This window comes from Bipolaris sorokiniana (assembly GCF_000338995.1).
Source record: "Bipolaris sorokiniana ND90Pr unplaced genomic scaffold COCSAscaffold_10, whole genome shotgun sequence".
NCBI classification, from domain to species: Eukaryota; Fungi; Ascomycota; class Dothideomycetes; order Pleosporales; family Pleosporaceae; genus Bipolaris; species Bipolaris sorokiniana.
The window spans coordinates 150,451-166,851 of record NW_006911904.1 but is presented as its reverse complement, the minus strand read 5'-3'; the positions used below and the strand labels follow the sequence as shown (position 1 = coordinate 166,851).

At 51.9% G+C, this 16,401-nt stretch overlaps 6 protein-coding genes across 6 annotated transcripts; 1 reads left to right on the top strand and 5 right to left on the bottom strand.

The window, feature by feature from the left end:
* Positions 1–374: 374 nt before the first annotated feature.
* Positions 375–2,559, bottom strand: COCSADRAFT_93605 (uncharacterized protein; the record flags this gene model as incomplete). The annotated part of the gene is made up of 2 exons (XM_007703529.1): positions 375–2,256; positions 2,327–2,559. The coding sequence occupies 2 exons, from the start codon at positions 2,557–2,559 to the stop codon at positions 375–377; spliced, it is 2,115 nt and encodes a 704-aa protein (XP_007701719.1).
* An 821-nt stretch (positions 2,560–3,380) lies between these two features.
* Positions 3,381–4,870, bottom strand: COCSADRAFT_182646 (uncharacterized protein). Its single transcript, XM_007703528.1, has 3 exons — positions 4,441–4,870; positions 4,223–4,391; positions 3,381–4,170 (listed from the first exon to the last, which is right to left on the bottom strand). The coding sequence occupies exons 1-3, from the start codon at positions 4,741–4,743 to the stop codon at positions 3,593–3,595; spliced, it is 1,050 nt and encodes a 349-aa protein (XP_007701718.1). The 5' UTR covers positions 4,744–4,870; the 3' UTR covers positions 3,381–3,592.
* Positions 4,871–5,001: 131 nt separating this feature from the next.
* Positions 5,002–8,083, top strand: COCSADRAFT_120840 (uncharacterized protein). The gene is made up of 3 exons (XM_007703527.1): positions 5,002–5,283; positions 5,448–5,989; positions 6,038–8,083. Exons 1-3 carry the CDS (start codon positions 5,196–5,198, stop codon positions 7,598–7,600), a joined length of 2,193 nt encoding a protein of 730 aa, XP_007701717.1. The 5' UTR covers positions 5,002–5,195; the 3' UTR covers positions 7,601–8,083.
* A 50-nt stretch (positions 8,084–8,133) lies between these two features.
* On the bottom strand, positions 8,134–9,437 carry COCSADRAFT_120837 (uncharacterized protein). The gene is made up of 3 exons (XM_007703526.1): positions 9,185–9,437; positions 8,771–9,125; positions 8,134–8,695 (listed from the first exon to the last, which is right to left on the bottom strand). Exons 1-3 carry the CDS (start codon positions 9,390–9,392, stop codon positions 8,224–8,226), a joined length of 1,035 nt encoding a protein of 344 aa, XP_007701716.1. The 5' UTR covers positions 9,393–9,437; the 3' UTR covers positions 8,134–8,223.
* A 203-nt stretch (positions 9,438–9,640) lies between these two features.
* On the bottom strand, positions 9,641–10,813 carry COCSADRAFT_38266 (uncharacterized protein). The gene is made up of 3 exons (XM_007703386.1): positions 10,646–10,813; positions 10,023–10,430; positions 9,641–9,962 (listed from the first exon to the last, which is right to left on the bottom strand). The coding sequence occupies exons 1-3, from the start codon at positions 10,696–10,698 to the stop codon at positions 9,932–9,934; spliced, it is 492 nt and encodes a 163-aa protein (XP_007701576.1). The 5' UTR covers positions 10,699–10,813; the 3' UTR covers positions 9,641–9,931.
* Positions 10,814–10,952: 139 nt separating this feature from the next.
* On the bottom strand, positions 10,953–15,602 carry COCSADRAFT_38265 (uncharacterized protein). The gene is made up of 6 exons (XM_007703385.1): positions 15,198–15,602; positions 15,099–15,129; positions 14,472–15,008; positions 11,768–14,404; positions 11,583–11,716; positions 10,953–11,526 (listed from the first exon to the last, which is right to left on the bottom strand). The coding sequence occupies exons 1-6, from the start codon at positions 15,270–15,272 to the stop codon at positions 11,380–11,382; spliced, it is 3,561 nt and encodes a 1,186-aa protein (XP_007701575.1). The 5' UTR covers positions 15,273–15,602; the 3' UTR covers positions 10,953–11,379.
* Between the last annotated feature and the right edge of the window lie 799 nt (positions 15,603–16,401).

Sequence of the window (16,401 nt, the reverse complement as noted above, 5' to 3'; positions counted from 1 at the left end):
GACCCGGGTTCACACGACTCTGCAATATGCATACGCCTCAGTGGGAAATCTTGGCTCTCTTTTCATGTGGCTGGCTCTGCGATGAATCGCACATCATTGCCAAATCCAACCATGCTCACGGGCACCGAAGCCAACTCGCTCCACTTTACATGCAGGCAAAGTCATGGCCAAGAGCTTGTACCAAGTTCAGCCGACATGTTACTGGTTTAATGCAAGGCAGACACATTCATGTCCAATTCTACAAGCAATCTCATAGCAACGCAATTATCATACATGTTTGTATCTGATGCTCAAAAATAGTAATTGCATATGCCAATATTTACTCAGCCCTGAAATATACAGAACTACCACTGCCGACTATCCGTTCAGCCACTTTATCCATTCTTTCCCTCCATATTCCTCAACGCCCCGATATCTCTTCTTCGCCTTGCAACCTCCTTTCTCTTTTCTAATCTCACCAAACTCTCCACCAGCCTCTCCATCAACCACTCACTTTCGCTGTTTCCAGAGACCAAAGGGCTACGCTCGCCAAGCCAATCCCAATTCACTAGACCCTCCTCGTTCTCGTCCTCTGTTGAATTGCACTCGATACCTAGATAGCGATCTAGACGCTCTGGATGTGTTGTGCGGATTAAGCGTGTGAATTCGACCCATTCTTCGTAAGTATAGCGCTTTTTTGGTTTTCTCAGGTCAAATGAGACCTTTTGAATACACAGCGCCAGCTGGCGGGATATGGATGCACTGGTCGGAGCTTGCGAAAGCGAGACTTCTGGAGTTGCCTCCAACTCTTCAGCAGCTCTGTTGCTATCTCGCGGGTTTTCTACATCTTCGGGGGGACCGGCGTCGTCGTCACCAACATTGGGAGGATCTGAGCCATTGCTATCGACGACCCCGACTTCGAACCCTTTCTTCAAACGCTTCCTACGTGCATGGTATTCTGTAAAGCGTTGTAACCAATGAAGAAACCAGGGGTGCTTGTCAAGAAACGAGCGCCATATGCCTGCCTTAGGTAACACGGTAAAGTCGGCAAACTTATCGCTCCATTTCTTGAAGTTTGCCACCACCGTGTTTCCAAGATTAGAAACTAAGATGGTCATGGTTGGGACGGCGATCAAGCTCCAAACGACAAAGAAGCACCGTCCAGAATTAGTCTTCGGGGCTAAATCTCCGTACCCTATGGTGAGCAAAGAGACGTAACAGAAATAGAGGGCGGGGAAATACGTCAGTCCCTGACTGTCCTTCTCAGTGATCGTGAACACAAGAGCACCTATGCACCAAAGGATCAAGAATGTGGTGGTGGACCAGAAAAGTGACATCCACTTCTTGAACTTTTTAGAGTCCTCTTGGATCTTGCGCATGACTTCGAATCGATCTTTCTCTTCTTTCAAGACCACAAGCCGTCTTTTCGAAGTCATACCGAGAGCGTGAGTGACGCGTGGGAGTGTCGAGATATGATTAGCGTTCTCATGCACGGGTTCGCGTAAACGTCGCAGTTCAGTTGGCGCAGATATTTTAGGAAATCCAAGTTTGCGCTTTCTGATGAGGTGATGGGCATCATGTTCGCGATGGCGAAGATCAAAGGAGTTGGTCACTGTACGCTCGATGGCGCTTTCGCGCAGGCGGTCCACATACTTCTGAATAATCTTCTCGTCACCCAACTCGCGTACTGCGGTATAGAGCGAAGAGACAATAAGGGCCAAGGTTATGATGCCCCCGACGGAGTAAGGGAAGACGATGCCTCTAGTTGCAGCAGTTGATGGTACCATATCGCCGAAGCCGACTGTGAGAATTGTGACATCGCAAAAGTACAGAGCATCCGCGAAGCGCCAACTATCGTTGCCAGCATTTTGTTCAAGTTTGGCAAACACTGCGGAGCCACCAGACAGCCAGATAAAGAATGCCATCGTCTGCAGAATGAGTGTCCGTTGGCTGTCACTGAGCGCAAAGTTTTCTGGGTAGTGGCCTAGAAAATAACCCAGCATATTGACCATGAGGATCATGGAACATATAGTATAGAAGGCGGCGGCTGCGATGGCGTACCAGAATCCTTGGGTGTATGTTTCTTGTGGACGCAGAGGCGGTGCGTACGTGTTCATGCATATGGTAATCGCAATAAGAAAGCCAGATGACAGATACCAAAGTATTACAGTGGCTGGCAGAGCAACAATATATCGGATTCTTTGCGTAAAGTTCAGCAGAAGAAAGACATTTCCAAGGAATCCACAAATCAGGGAGGCGACGTTGATCCAGTAACACCTTGATTCTGTCAGCTCAGATTGGTCGATGACAGAGGAAACTTCCAGTCTTGGCCTAATGCTTCACTTACCATCGTGGATCGCCAAATGGCACCCCTTCGAAATCCGTCAATACTTCGCCGTTGATGATGTTTCTCTGTCTCCAAGGCGTTACCAGGGCAGCAATAGAGCTCACATTTGCCAGTGGCCCAAGAGTAGCGGCTAGAAGGGGGATGCCAGTGCTCGCAAACCACCAGTCGGCCTCTTCTTCTTCCCATTTCTTCCACATATCCCACCATCTCCTCCTCTTGTTTTCTTTATTCATTGGAGCTTTCGTCATGTTAGTTTCCGTCTGCTGTTGTGAGCCGGTTGGCTGATTCGCCTTTTCATCTTCATTCTGCATCTTTGGCGAGCCGCGTTCGCATTCATCACTGGGTGCAACAAGCGATGCAGGAGAATCCACAGTAATGAGTGCTGATCGAATGCACTACAATAAGGAACCCTGGAGAATATCCTAGGCCGTCGCGACAGCCAAATGCTAGGCGTGCACTCTAGGAGACAGCAAAACTCTGTTATCTTTCAGACGAAAGTCACAAGGCAACGAGCCGTTTCAGATGGCGTGCAAGTGCAAATCCAATAATGTTGTGAATGACAAGGAACACCTTTCGCAGGTGACCAGAAGTGGTGTCGCTCACTATTGGATGGCGAGTAGGTTGAGATTCGCAAAGATAACACGGGGAAAAAGAAAGGGGGGGCAAGTACAAAAAAGAGAAGGAGAAGGCCGTGCCGTATTCACATATTCGTACACGCGCATGCATCCGCTGACAGTACCTTCAGCGAACGCGCCGGACTTGTCGGCCTTCGATTGGAGGTGGAGACGAGGCACAAGACATGGGTAGTTGGTGTAGGACGATCAGCTGTTGACGCGCGCCAAGCCTTTGAATCTAGACTGAGCTGAAGAAGCACGCACGATTGACATGTGTCGAATGCATGCACAAATAGTCACAAGATTACTGGGTGGTATTTTGTGTACGGGGAATACACGGTTTTGGTTTGAGAATATCGCTAGTAGCTTTTACAAGTATTGTCAGACGTTTGCATATTGGAACTATTATTGTTGTAGTTGCAGAAAGAAATATAATATGAGTTGATCTTGCAATTGTTCGTTTACTTAATGTACGCCAAGATTATGAGTTCCTATGTTGAGTTAGCCAACCAAGATGTCAGTGTCACGTAAGCTGCCTATGGGCCCTAAGAGACTTAGCAAATGCACAGTGAACGCTGCACCTCTCTTCGGTCCCGGTGAAAGGTTATCATAACTATTTTACATGTCTAACATTTGATATGTGTATTTTTTTCTACTGCGACTTGAGCTTCTCTGTTAGCTCAGGCACCTTTTCGAAGAGATCGCCAACAAGACCAACATCGGCAACCTGGAAGATTGGTGCCTCAGGGTCCTTGTTGATGGCAGCAATGACCTTGCTGTCCTTCATACCAGCCAAATGTTGAATAGCTCCGGAGATACCGGCGCATAAGTAGAGCTGCGGCGCAACATTCTTTCCAGTCTGTCCAACTTGCAAGCTGTTGTCAGCGAAGCCACTGTCGACTGCTGCTCTTGAAGCACCAATGGCAGCGCCAAGCGCGTCTGCTAGAGGTGGCATGAGCTTGTCAAACTCCTCCTTCGATTTCAAACCACGCCCTCCTGACACAACCTTATCTGCTGAGCCGAGATCAGGTCGGTCGGATTTTTGGAGGTCTTCGGATATCCATTCAGTCGGGCACTCAGCCTTAGGGTCGACGCCCTCTTCCACGGTTGCGTTTCCACCTTCAGCCTCTGGTGCGGGGAATGCAGTACCTCTGACGGTGATGACCTTTGTGCTGTCGGACGATTGAACGGTCATAATGGCGTTACCGGCGTAGATGGGTCGGACAAACGCTGCAGGTTACGTCAGTACTACTGTTCGGCAATGCTATAACCTCCGACTCACTGTCTTCGCTCTCAATGCCAGTAATGTCAGATATTTGTTGCGAGTCGAGGAGGGCCGATACGCGGGGCATAATGTTCTTGCCAAAGGCCGAGTGGCCGGCAATGACATGTGTGTATCCGCCCTTCTTTATGTTCTCTACCAGGAGGGGTGCATAGTTCTCGGGGAGAGACTGGGACATGGTCAGCTCATGGGATGCAATGACTGCTTGTGCTGCCCACCTTGTCATATGCACCATTCTCAACGTAGAGGACCTTTTCCACACCCTTTGACTTTGCGGCCTCTTCTGCGACAGCCTTGACTCCATTGCCCGCAACAAAGGCTGTTATAGAGCCTCCAATCTTTGTTCCTGCTGTGATAGCAGCCAATGACTGGGATACGATCTTGCCATCTTTTTGCTCGAGGACGGCGAGGGTTGAGGCCAAGCGTGCAAAGGCCGAGTACTGGGGGACGGCGACGGGTTGCGACTGTCTAAGCCGAGTTCGGGCAGTCCGTAGGGCACATTGGCGGACGGCGGAGAACATGGCAGGCGAAATTGGCGCAACACCCAGAGAAGAGGATAGCAGCCAAAAACGAGACAATTCGAGGGAGAATGCGGGTTCAAGACTGGGACTGGCAAAGGCACCTCCACCAGATGTGCGGGACGGCAACCTCGGTTTGACCAGGCTGGATGGCCGGCGCTAGCCCTGGGGTGCGGAGCGCCAGATTCGTCACGTGATCAGCTGCTCCTTAGTGGACTTTTGCTTGGGCCTGGTCGAGCATCGCGAACTTCAGACGCGACTCCATTGCACCCCATCGCTTCCCCCTCATCCCCACCCTCCCACGCCCACCACACGGCTGCAATTCGCCTCTTCATTCTGCTCGCGATCGCGCAGTCGCTCTACGCCCCTGCGCACCGCGATTTTCTCGTGCACCACCGCACCACGCTGTCAAGCGCCTCATCGCATCGCACGTCTCGTCTCGTACCCTCGTAGCTATGGCCGACGACGCAACAACAAGCGCATCCGCCCAGGACCCCACCCTTTCTGGAGAAGGCACCGCAGACAGCAATGCGCTTGATCAAGGTAGGTCGCAGTTCTCCACACTTGTTCTGTTGCACGCATTCCCAGCCACGTCGACGATTTGGTCGTACACATGTCTCCAGATCATCATGCCAACAGCCTTCTCTCCACCTCACCCAGAACGCTGTGCGGAACCAACAATTTCAATGTGCTAAGTATCCACTCAGACACAAACATGCTCGAAGACACTGCCGTCAAGGCGTCGTCAAATGAGCCCGCGACTGCAACACCTGCTGCTGCATCCGACAACCCTCTAGACGCACCCGACGCACCACGGCCGGAAGCCGAAGATGCGGATGGTCAAGAGGATGAAGAAATGGGCGGCACCGACGATGCAAAGAAGGAGGGCGAAAGCGCCGAAGCTGCGGATCCCGAAGCACAAGCAAAAGCCGATTTGCAATCGGCAGCACGCTCCCACTTTGTCACGCAGACTTATGCGACCATTATCCCAAGCTACGCGACTTGGTTTGACATGCGCTACATTGACTACCGCGAGCGCAAGGCGCTGCCAGAGTTCTTCAACAACCGTAATCGCAGCAAGACCCCGGCCGTCTACCGCGACTACCGTGATTTCATGATCAACACATACCGCCTCAACCCATCCGAGTACCTCACAGTCACCGCATGCCGAAGGAATCTCGCTGGAGACGTGTGCGCCATCATGCGTGTACACGCCTTCCTCGAACAGTGGGGGTTGATTAATTATCAGGTACATTTCACGCCATGATGCGCCCGGATTAAGACTGATAGTGTCTAGGTTGACCCGCAGGAACGCCCATCGAACATTGGCCCACCCTTCACCGGCCACTTCCGCGTCACAGTCGACACCCCCCGTGGACTCCAGCCCTTCCAACCAGGACCAGGCTCAAAAGTGACAGAGGGCAAGCAACTCGTAGCGACTGACCGCGCCGCAAGCCAACAACCTCTTGCAAAGAGCGAGACCAAGTCTCTAGCGGGCCGAAACATCTACGAGCCCAATGGCAAGGAGGCTTCCGTAGAACCCAAGGCTGCAAACGGAGAAGCGGCTGCAAACGGCGGATCAGTTGACGTCAAGGACCTCGAGGCTGCCGCCAAAGAGCCAACCAAGGTCATCAACTGCTTCAGCTGCGGTGTCGAATGCACACGTGTACATTTCCATGAGACGAAACCCTCTGAGCAGCCAGGACAGCTCAAGGCTGCTGGAGGTCTGAAGCGGGATCTGTGCCCCAGGTGTTTCGTAGAGGGCAACTTTCCATCCGGCACATCATCAGCAGACTTCACCAAGATCTCGAATCCAGAGGATTTGGCAGCTACCGAGACCGAGGAGAAGTGGACCGAAGAAGAGACCCTCTTGCTACTTGAGGGGTTGGAGGAGTTTGATGACGACTGGAATCGTGTTGCAGACCACGTTCAAACAAAGACTCGCGAACAGTGTGTGATGAAATTCCTACAACTCGAGATTGAGGACAAGTACGTCGAAGCAGATCTACCAGAGTCACAATCCGCGGCTCCTTCAACCAAATTCCTACGCGATCTCGAGTACCTCAGCGAAGGCCGCGTCCCAATTCACCATGCAGACAACCCGATACTAAGCGTAGTCAGCTTCTTGGCTGGTCTGGCACCTGCAAACGTCACTGAAGCCGCAGTCGCTTCAGGGCGCAGTGTCAACGAAATGAAGCGCATCTTGCAGGAGAAGATCAACAAGGCCCCAACAGCCCCCTCAGAAAAGGGCAAGGAAAAGGAAGGCGAGCAGTCCACACCCGCAGCCTCAGCTTCAGATATGAAGCCAGAGGGCGGAGACGCCATGGACATTGACACATCTGCCGAATCCACTGCAGTAGCCACAAAAGAAGTAGACTCTTCTTCAGGCGGCAACCCGCTCGCCACCCTCCCCTTTGCCCTCTCCGCCGCGCGCTCCTCAGCGCTCGCCTCCCACGAGGAGCGCCACATCACGCGCCTCGTCTCTGGCGCCGTCAACCTGCAACTCCAAAAGCTGCAGCTCAAACTTGCCCACTTCAACGACTTCGAGAAGCTCCTCTCGGCGGAGCGCCGCGACCTCCAGCGCCGCCGCCAACAACTCTTCATGGACCGCCTCAACTTCCAACGCCGTGTCCGCGCCCTCGAAGACGCCACCAAGAAAATCAGCTCCTCAATGGGCGACCAGGGCCTGCCCGGTAGCATGAGCAATGAGGATGCTGTGCAGGCGCTTACAGAGGCTATTCGCATGTTTGGCGTTGGCAAGGGTGAGGATAGCATGGGGGTGAAGCGGGATAGCGTTGATGCGGGGGTTGTGATGCCGGTTGCTGAGGCGGCCGAGGGGTACGGTAAGATAGAGATTTAAGGGAATGATTTGGCTTCGTGGTATGAGGATTTGTTTGGTTCCTTGCTCTCCTTCTCGATACGGTATTGCATGTGGGAGAGAAATGAGAGGAGCACGGAAGGGGAGGACGATGAAAGTTGCAGGGACACACGCGCCCCTTCCTCTCATCTAACTTACATTGTCTGGGCCTGGCTACGGCTGTCCTATGTTGCGATGGGGATCCCGAAAGTTTTCAACTGGCATGCGCAGATGTGGATGTGGATGTGTGCGCAAATCATATGTGCTCTCCGAACGAAATGGGATATTTGGTGTTTTCTGGCGTTTCTTTTCTTTTTCTTTTCTCTCTCGATTGAAATGGGGAGGGGTATGGGATGTCTCTCTCTCTTCCAGGTATTTTTCATGGCACAGAAATTCCGGGGCTTTTTGTCAGGCAGGTTTTCCAAGCTTGCTTGCTTGCTATATATAGGTGTTGTTAGAGTAGTAGTAGGACTATTGACCTTGTTTTTGAAAATCTTTTCCCTCACCAGTCGCTAGCTGCTAAAAACAAGGTTCAAAGGTGTTACACTTATGTGATATAGTACAGCTACGTAATATAGTACACGTGGTAAGGCAGGCTTCTCTCCTATCTCAAACCTCTCTCTCATCTACCTCTGGGAAAGCCTCTCTGTTCCCGACTCGCTAGCATCGTGGCTGGCCTTAGGCACTAGGCTCTTGCTCTCACTAACCGGCTCTTGCTTCTTGGCTTTTGCGCTATCACTCGCGTCCTTTGGCTTTTGACTGCTCTTCTCCTTCTCGCTCTCCACACTGCTCATATCTCCCCTGGCATCGAATACAGGGTTGTGCTTGCTGTCGGGTCTGTACTCTTCAGGTACAAGGCCATCATCTTGGGCGATTGGCTTTGATTTGTGCTCGCCGGTGGATTTGACTTGAACCAATCCCGACTCTTCAGTTGTCGCAAGCTTAGGTACAGAATCGGCCTGAGGAGTGAAATCGGTGGAAGGCTGACTTGATGTCTCCGCCGGTTCTGGAGCCGCGCTCATGTCGTCATCAGCGTCATCAGAGTCAAGCTCGGAGCCGTAAATCTCGGGGTATTCACGGAAGCAGTTCTGCATGTCCCTAGCGCTTTGTTAGCAATCTACGCGATTCCAGAATTGGTCTCATTCGAAGCAACTGCGCAGTGGTGAAGCGTACTTGAATTTGTCGATGCAGTCAATACCCTTGGGTTCCTCTTTTGAGTAGACAAAGCAACTGAATGCTGATTTGAACTGCTCACCGCAAGGGCCATGAGCCATACCCCCCAAGCATGGGCAATCCCAATTGATTTCTCCAGTCTCTGGGTTGAACGCGCCTTGCTGATCCGCCTCTTCTTCTAGTCCTTCTATTCCTCCTTCTCCACCATTCTGCTGTGCACTTTCTGCCTCTTTTTGCTTCTGAATCTCTAATTGCGCTTGCACCGCCTGTCTTTGCTTGCGTTCTTCAGAGATCGATTCGATGGTGGGAAGGTGCTCGGATTCTACTTCGGTTTCTGGGAGTGCCTGGACAAGCTCTGGAAACCTCGTCAGTTCTCTGATTCCCATCATTGTGCTATCTGAAGTCTAGACATACGCCTGGGCTCTTCGGCGAAAACATCCGTTGTGTTGTAGTAATATATTATGGCGCCAGCGATGCCCACCCGTGCAACTAAGCTCTTGAAACTTCTTGACTTTTGTGATGGCGGAGCTGTGCTGATGTAACGCTTGGTGGGTGCGACGGACCGCAATGACGCAGCCCGTAGCGCTGGACGCGCAATTAGTCGCGGTGCCGCTCGAAACATGATATAGAAAGATATGAAACAAAGAAGGGAGAGTCAATGAGTGTCGTGACGGGTGTTGAGGACAGGAAGATACGCTGTCGTCACTATGCAAAAGTTATGGGACCTGCATTTCTAAGCGGAAAGTGCAGGGATCCGCATCGTCGGCGATTGACAGTCACGTGCTCTATAGCTGATATCACCCCATCATTCTCTACGTCAACGCATCATATGACACTCAAAAAGAATACAAGTAGAGCCAACAATGGCCTTTTTCGATTATTCATAAAATTGCAATATAGAGATAATAGAATGGGTATATTGAATGTCAACCTCGTATGTACAAAAGTAGACTTGGGAAAGCATCCCTCTCGAAGTCGAAGTCAAGTCTAAAGCTCCAAGCTTGTTATGTTCTTCCAGCATAGCCGTACACACATAGTACTTAAACTAATCCAAGCCGAACTATCAGAGTCTAGACGATGAAGCCACTGTGCCAAACTCGACATTAAGATTGTACTTTGGCCGAATGGAATAGGGTTTTGGGCGAAGACTATAGCCCGCGTTTATTGCGGCGGGTTCCTCTTGAAGAAATATCTGTTTCAAAAATTAGTAAATGACTCAATCACAACACAAAGAGCAAGTGATAAAACATACTGGCTGACGTAGTAGTCACCAACACCGAACAGTCCAATCGCAGCAGCCCAGGCAGCGACGACTTTGCCGGTCAATTCACCGCGTGCATATTGCCTGTAGGCACCGAATCCGACAATGCCACCAACAATGGCAAGGCCCACTGCATTACCGATAACAACGGGGTTATCAGCGTTCTTCTTCGCCTTCTCCTTAGCAGACTCCTTCTTTGCAGCTGCCCGTTCCTTTAGCTTCTCAGCTTCCTTATTGACCTCCTCTTCGCGTTGTATGCGTTCAGCTTGTGTGTCGGTTTTGATAGATTGCGACTCGTAGTCAGAGGGCACGGAAGAAATGTGGGGGCTGTCTACATCGACGAGCGATTGAACACTGTCATCAGGTGTATGTTCGACTTGTGGGGGTGCGGGCGCACGACTATTTTTTTTACGTCAGTATTATAATTCATGCTCTTTACAAAGTCCATCCATTTCTGCATTCAGGAGATCGGACTGTCGGCAGTGTCTGATCACACAGAGCTTCAAGAAGCGCAGCTACTGAGCCAATTTTTTAACAAAGAAGAGATGATTTCACTTACGCCTATCCCATTGTCAGCTATGGCACGTACTACAAAGTCTCTTATTTATGAACTTACTTCTTCAGGGCTCTGCTTAGGGCCCTTGGCAGCCATCTCTGCGTAAGACATGATGTAGAGGAGAAGATGAGGTGTTTCTTGGTAGGTGGGAAAGGATCGTGTGAGATTGAAGTGTGAGAAGCAAATCTGTTGATGGATGCCGGGAAGCTGTGGAAGGTGACAGGCGATAGCGTGGTACTGGAAACAGGCTGCCTCACATGTTTATTCGCTTAGTGGGCAACCACATGACGTCATTGTGAGCGCGTTAGCGCGTCGTCACAAAACTGCCAAGCATAGGAACAGCACATGCTTGCGGAGCATGTGAATTGTCAGAGATTCTAGACCATATACCACACCCTTGAACTCGTTTCCAATTGACTTGCAGAAAGCGCATGGTCTGCTGCTTTTTCATGAATCTATGACTATGCCACACCTTGCGCTAAGATAATTAAATAAAAACAAAGCCCTGGAGGGTATAATACCAAATTCCATCGTCACCATCAATACACCCCTGACAGTCGTTGGTGTGAGAGCCATCCAAAGCCGAGTACAGAGCCGTAAGATACAAGAGGATAGAAGGGAAAGAAGGGGTCGAAGCCATATTATAACATCCAGTATCGACATACGAAGATTGAAGATGAATGCAACGACGCTGGCGAGTAGATAAGGGATAAGCGCTTTTCAACATTAGAAATATGCCCAACGAAACTGTACAAGCTACGCAGCGAGAGTCTAAATCTGTGCCTGGCTCCTCTATTCGTCGCCAAACACGGCCTTGTAGTTCTCAAGGAGCGCTTGCACGGCAACACGTTGCTGCTGAACATCTGTAAGCTCGCGCTGAATGTCCAAAGGTCGCATGATGGTTGGCGCGAAGACAACGGCAACGTTCAACGGTGTCATCTAAGGATGCAGTTAGTAAAGAGTGCGTGTAGAAGGACGCTCAGAGAGTTGCATACCAAATTATCGTTAGCATGCTGGATGACGCGCGAAAGATGAAACACAAGGAACTGGAGGGTATCGCGGTGAGCCTTAGGTATTTCATTGACAGCCACAGACAAAGCCTTGGCTTGTGCACTCGGCTCTTCAAGTTCTGGACAAGAGTTAGTGGTGATAAATTGAGCAAACGTGGGTTGGGACTTACGGCCAGCTTCCAAAAATTGGTCGTAGACGTCAAACGTGATCAACGGTACAGGAAGCCTTCGGAAGTAATTCTTGAGCGCAGAGGTGATCGAGTGGATGTCCAGGTCGGGATCGGAAATATCATGTTCTGAGTCTGTCTCGAAGCCTTTGCGGACCTGGTTTACTTGGGATGTACCACCGCTCTTCCGATAGATACCTTCAACGTCCATGCCACGTAGTTCCACTTCTTCAATGCATCGACTGACGATGCGAGGGATCATCTGTTTTTCGAACTCGCATCGGGCCGTTAGGTCTGAACCGAAGAGCACGGTGCTGGCGTCAGCGGGCAGATTGAGGCTACTTTCGTTGTGTTGCATTGGCCTATATTGAGGTTGACCTGGTTTACCACCTGTAGGCTTGCCACCAAACCAACCACGCTGAGCGTTCTGGTCTTGTTGGCTACTCTTGATGGAGCTGGACATGGAAACGAGATCGGGCTGTTGGTGCACTGAACCATAGGGAGTCCCGATGACTTTGATTTGATAGTCCTCTTGTTTCTGCTCTGAGCCAAACGCTCCCTTGAATCCCTTTGTGACGTTCTTGGTAATGGCTTGGCCACCCTTCTTCCAGGTGGAGAACTTGGTAGGTTTGCCCGTCTTTCTGATGTTGACGACTTGTGGCTGAGCGACAGTTGCTTCAGACTCGGTATCATGAAGGTTGGCGTACGAATGGTCATGGGCAATGGACGTCGTATCTACCGAAATCTCCGATTTTCCACCCTTTTGCTGGGCGGTGTATATGCCCAGACCGTTCGGAGGAATATCGACATTTTGTCCTGGCTTCTTGTTGTTCTTTAGGTTGGTCTGAATGTTGTCTACTATGTCGCGGTTCATGGCAGAAAGTCTTGTATTGGCGGCCGTGAGCGACTCGTATTCCTGGAAACCCTTGTCTTTCATCTGGATGAGATTGGAAATCTCCTCAGTCAACTCCGATCTTTTAGTGATCAGATCTTCTATTTGATGACCCAAATTGTCTTTGAGCTTCTGCAGGGAGCTTCCAAAGTCTTTGAGAATGTCTGACTTGAGCTGGCCAATGTCCATGGAACCTTGACTGTTCTTAGCGCGCTTGAGGTGCTCAGTCATGATCTCCAACTCGCGAATGACCATTTCACGCTGTGTATCCAAGACAGCCATTGTGTTTCGCTTTTCTCGCAAAACTGTGTTGGCTTGTTTGATGTCGGCTGCACTGTGCATTGATTCCTGCAGCCCGTTCTTTTCAGCTTCGAGCTCCGCAATTCGCTGCTGGGCACGGCGCAGTTCATTCCTCAGGTTGGCGCCTTCTTCTTTAGAGTCTGGCGAGGGCACAGTGGGGCTGCTGATATCGACCGAGCCGTTTGCAGGCCATTTCTTGTTACTTCGTGTAGTGACAGAGCGATCACTAAAACTACGACCATGCTTCGAGACGGCGTTTGAGACTCTTCTGAGAACACCGCTTTCTTTATCATCTCTGCCCTCTTGATTGCCGAGCAGTCGCGCAAAGTCTTCATCCATGGAGAAATCGCCCTGGTGGCTGTAACGAGGAAGTGCGCCCGGAGGATGGGTGTCTCGAGAAGCCTCGCTGCTCATAGACTCGCTCGTCTTGTGAATCTGTGCCGAAGGTGGCTGTGGCGGAGCACGTGGAGAGGTGAATGTGTCAGTCGGGGGTGGTGCTGGTCGGCCGCCCGAACGTGCAGGAAGAACGGGAACATCTGAGAGACTTCTGGAGGATGGTGTATCCGCCGCAGCAGTGATACCGAGACCCGCGTTCAATTGCGCCGTAGCCGCAGTTGCAGATGACGATCGATCCGGATGGCTCAAAGTTGGTGTTGTGGGCGAGCCACCAGATCGATTATATTGAGATAGAGGCGCGGAAGACTTGATGGCGGCGGGATTAAGAGAATCGCCACGTGCTGGCCGTTCGACAACCAAGTTGGAGCCAAAGGATGATTCTGAAGTATCGGGCGAGTCCTGCGAACCAATGGGTGGAGAAGATGTAAACGATGCTTCCATGAAGGAGCGACTGTGGCGGGAAGGCGTAACGGTATTGGAAGTGCTGCGCTGTTGCGGCTGACTGTATGAGGAAGCTGTATCATCGGAGTCTTTGCGCTTTGCATCTACCTTCTTGCTCTTTGGAACGTCCTGTAACTTAAAGGGCTCTGCAGCTGAAGACGGTGCAGGAGAAGCATGCTGACTCTTGGACCGAGGTTCAGCTAAAGTAGACTCGTTGATGCCATCCTTCTTCTTCTTCAGCGTGTCCACCATTGTGTCGGAAGGTTGTCTTCCCTTCTCCTGATAAGCAATATGTGGACTTGCAGCCTGCGGTTGGTAAGTCTGCCTTCGCTCTTTGGAGGCATCTCGTGAGCCATTCTCCTTTAGCTTTTCGCGATGGTCGGCTGTAGGCCTGTTGAAGTAGTCGCGGCCACTCTTTCCCTCTACATTTCCGGCTGACTTTGCTCCCTGTCGGTCGTTGATTCTGCTCGTAGGTCGACCTATGGGTGATGGGCCTGGTGCTGGGTTTGGGTCGAGAGCGAAGGGAAGAAGGATGCTGTCGTCGCCAGTATCGGCAGGCTCTGAGCGACTGGTGTCTTTACCGTAGGTTGTGGCGGGAAGTGTCGTGTTGTCTGTGTATTGTAGATTTGTTAGCTATGAATTGGAACCGACAGGGCATGGGTGTTTGGCAAGACGAACCCTTTCGAGACAAATCTGGAATAGGCGATGCATCGCGTCTGAAGTTTGAAGACGAATCGCCTCTTCTTGGGTGAGGTGGCCTAGGAGATGCATCAGTTGTAGGAGGCTCCGAAAAGGCCTCCGAGGGCGTGTCCAGGTCTGGGGTGAAAGAGCTGCTGGTTGGCTCTTGGGGAGGCAGAGCTGGCAGAGACTTGTCTACTTTTGGTGCAATTGAGGGCGGCTTTTTTGATTTCTTGCGCCGGCGGGCCATGAGCGACTCGTGACATGACATGCAGAAGATTCCCTGTGAGGTACGAGCATAACGGAGATTTTCAATCTTGCGCTTGCAATTCCGGCATCTGAAGCAATTGGCACAAAAGGCCTGGTCACCAGTCAGAATGGCGAGGTCTTCGATCTTGTTGCCGCAGTGGTTGCAGCTGTATGTACAGTTGTTGCATATCAGGGAGCCGTCGCCCAGGAGGAGCAGATTTGCATCGGAGTCGAGAAGGGTGCCGCAGGTGTTGCAGCGGAAGCAGTCGATGTGCCATCGGTTGCCAGCTGGACAGTGTTAGCGTGCGTGCGGGGAGGATATGAGTTGGGCAGCGTAGGTCGGAGCCGGGCAGGGAGGGCAGGACAAGGAGGGCATACCGAGTTCGAATGCTTTTCCTTCTTCGAGGATCTGGAGGGCGTATGTGAGCAGGCTGGCGAGAGGAATAAGTCATTGCTGGGGGCGGCGCGAGTGCATACCTCTCCACATCCTTTGCAGGGATACACAACCTCGTCGTCGATTGGAGACTCTGGATAGGCTTCTGGGCTATTCATGATGTAGGGGCGATGTGGACTGCGGCCGGCGTGTATGGATGGGCACAGAGGGTAGGTGTCCGGCAGCCAGCACCAGGCGTAGGCGTAGGCGTGTTGGTGGGCGTAGGTGGTAGTGCAGTTGAGTGGGCGGTCGGTCGATCGGTGGCCGCCCCCCCAAGAGCGTTGTCAGGTTGGTCGTGGGCAGCGTCGCAGAATGCGTGGCGGCGGCGTCGGCAGCGACAACGGCAGGGTCACAGACACAGACAGGGCGAGTGGGTGTGGGCAGCGAGCGAACGGCCTCTGTGCGCGACGAGGGTATTCGACGACAGCTGCACACCCGTCCCCTCTGGCGTGCTATGTGTGTGGAGGGAGGCCCTGGGCCCTGAGCAGAGCCAATGAGCGGGACCAGCCTCGACCGCCGGTGCGCCCTGACCTGGGCAGGGTCTAGGAGAGAGAGATACGCGGCAGAATCCATGCCCGCAGTGCCGCAGTGTCCAGCTGCACGCTACGCTCTGCATATGTCCTGCACACCGGCCCTCGGGAGCCCGCATCATCTTGTGCAGATATGGCAAAGGACAGTTGGTGGTTGATGGCCAGCCGTCAGATGCTGGCTGTGGCTGTGGCTGTGGCTGTGGCTATGACTATGGCTATTACACTACATGTGGCTGCCATAAGGTATGGCTGTGGCAGTTGGGTATCGGCTGTCTGCGCTGTCTACTGTGTCTACCCTCTCCCCCAGCAGACAGCGACAGCGACAGCAAGGACCAGGCAAGCATTTCTCATCACGGACGGCGCACATTGCTCCACGCTATGCTAGCAGAGCATTACGAGAGCGTAGAGGCCCTGCCAAGACACACGCCATCGCAGATCGCCTATTCCTTCGCCTCTCGTAACCTGCGCCAATGCCATGTCGACCCGCCTAGATTGCAACCGCTCTCACACCGTCTATTCTGGAGATATTAGACTACATGAATACACCCACTGGACTCCGAGTACATAGAAATGAATACATAGTATATGCAGCCGCCGCTGTCTGGTGGCGGCCAACATGGACGGTGGCGTCATCCTCTTTCTTGTCAAAGCACCGCACTGCACTGCACTGCACAGCACAGCACAGCACATAACACCAACATCGAGCACAGCGCAGCCG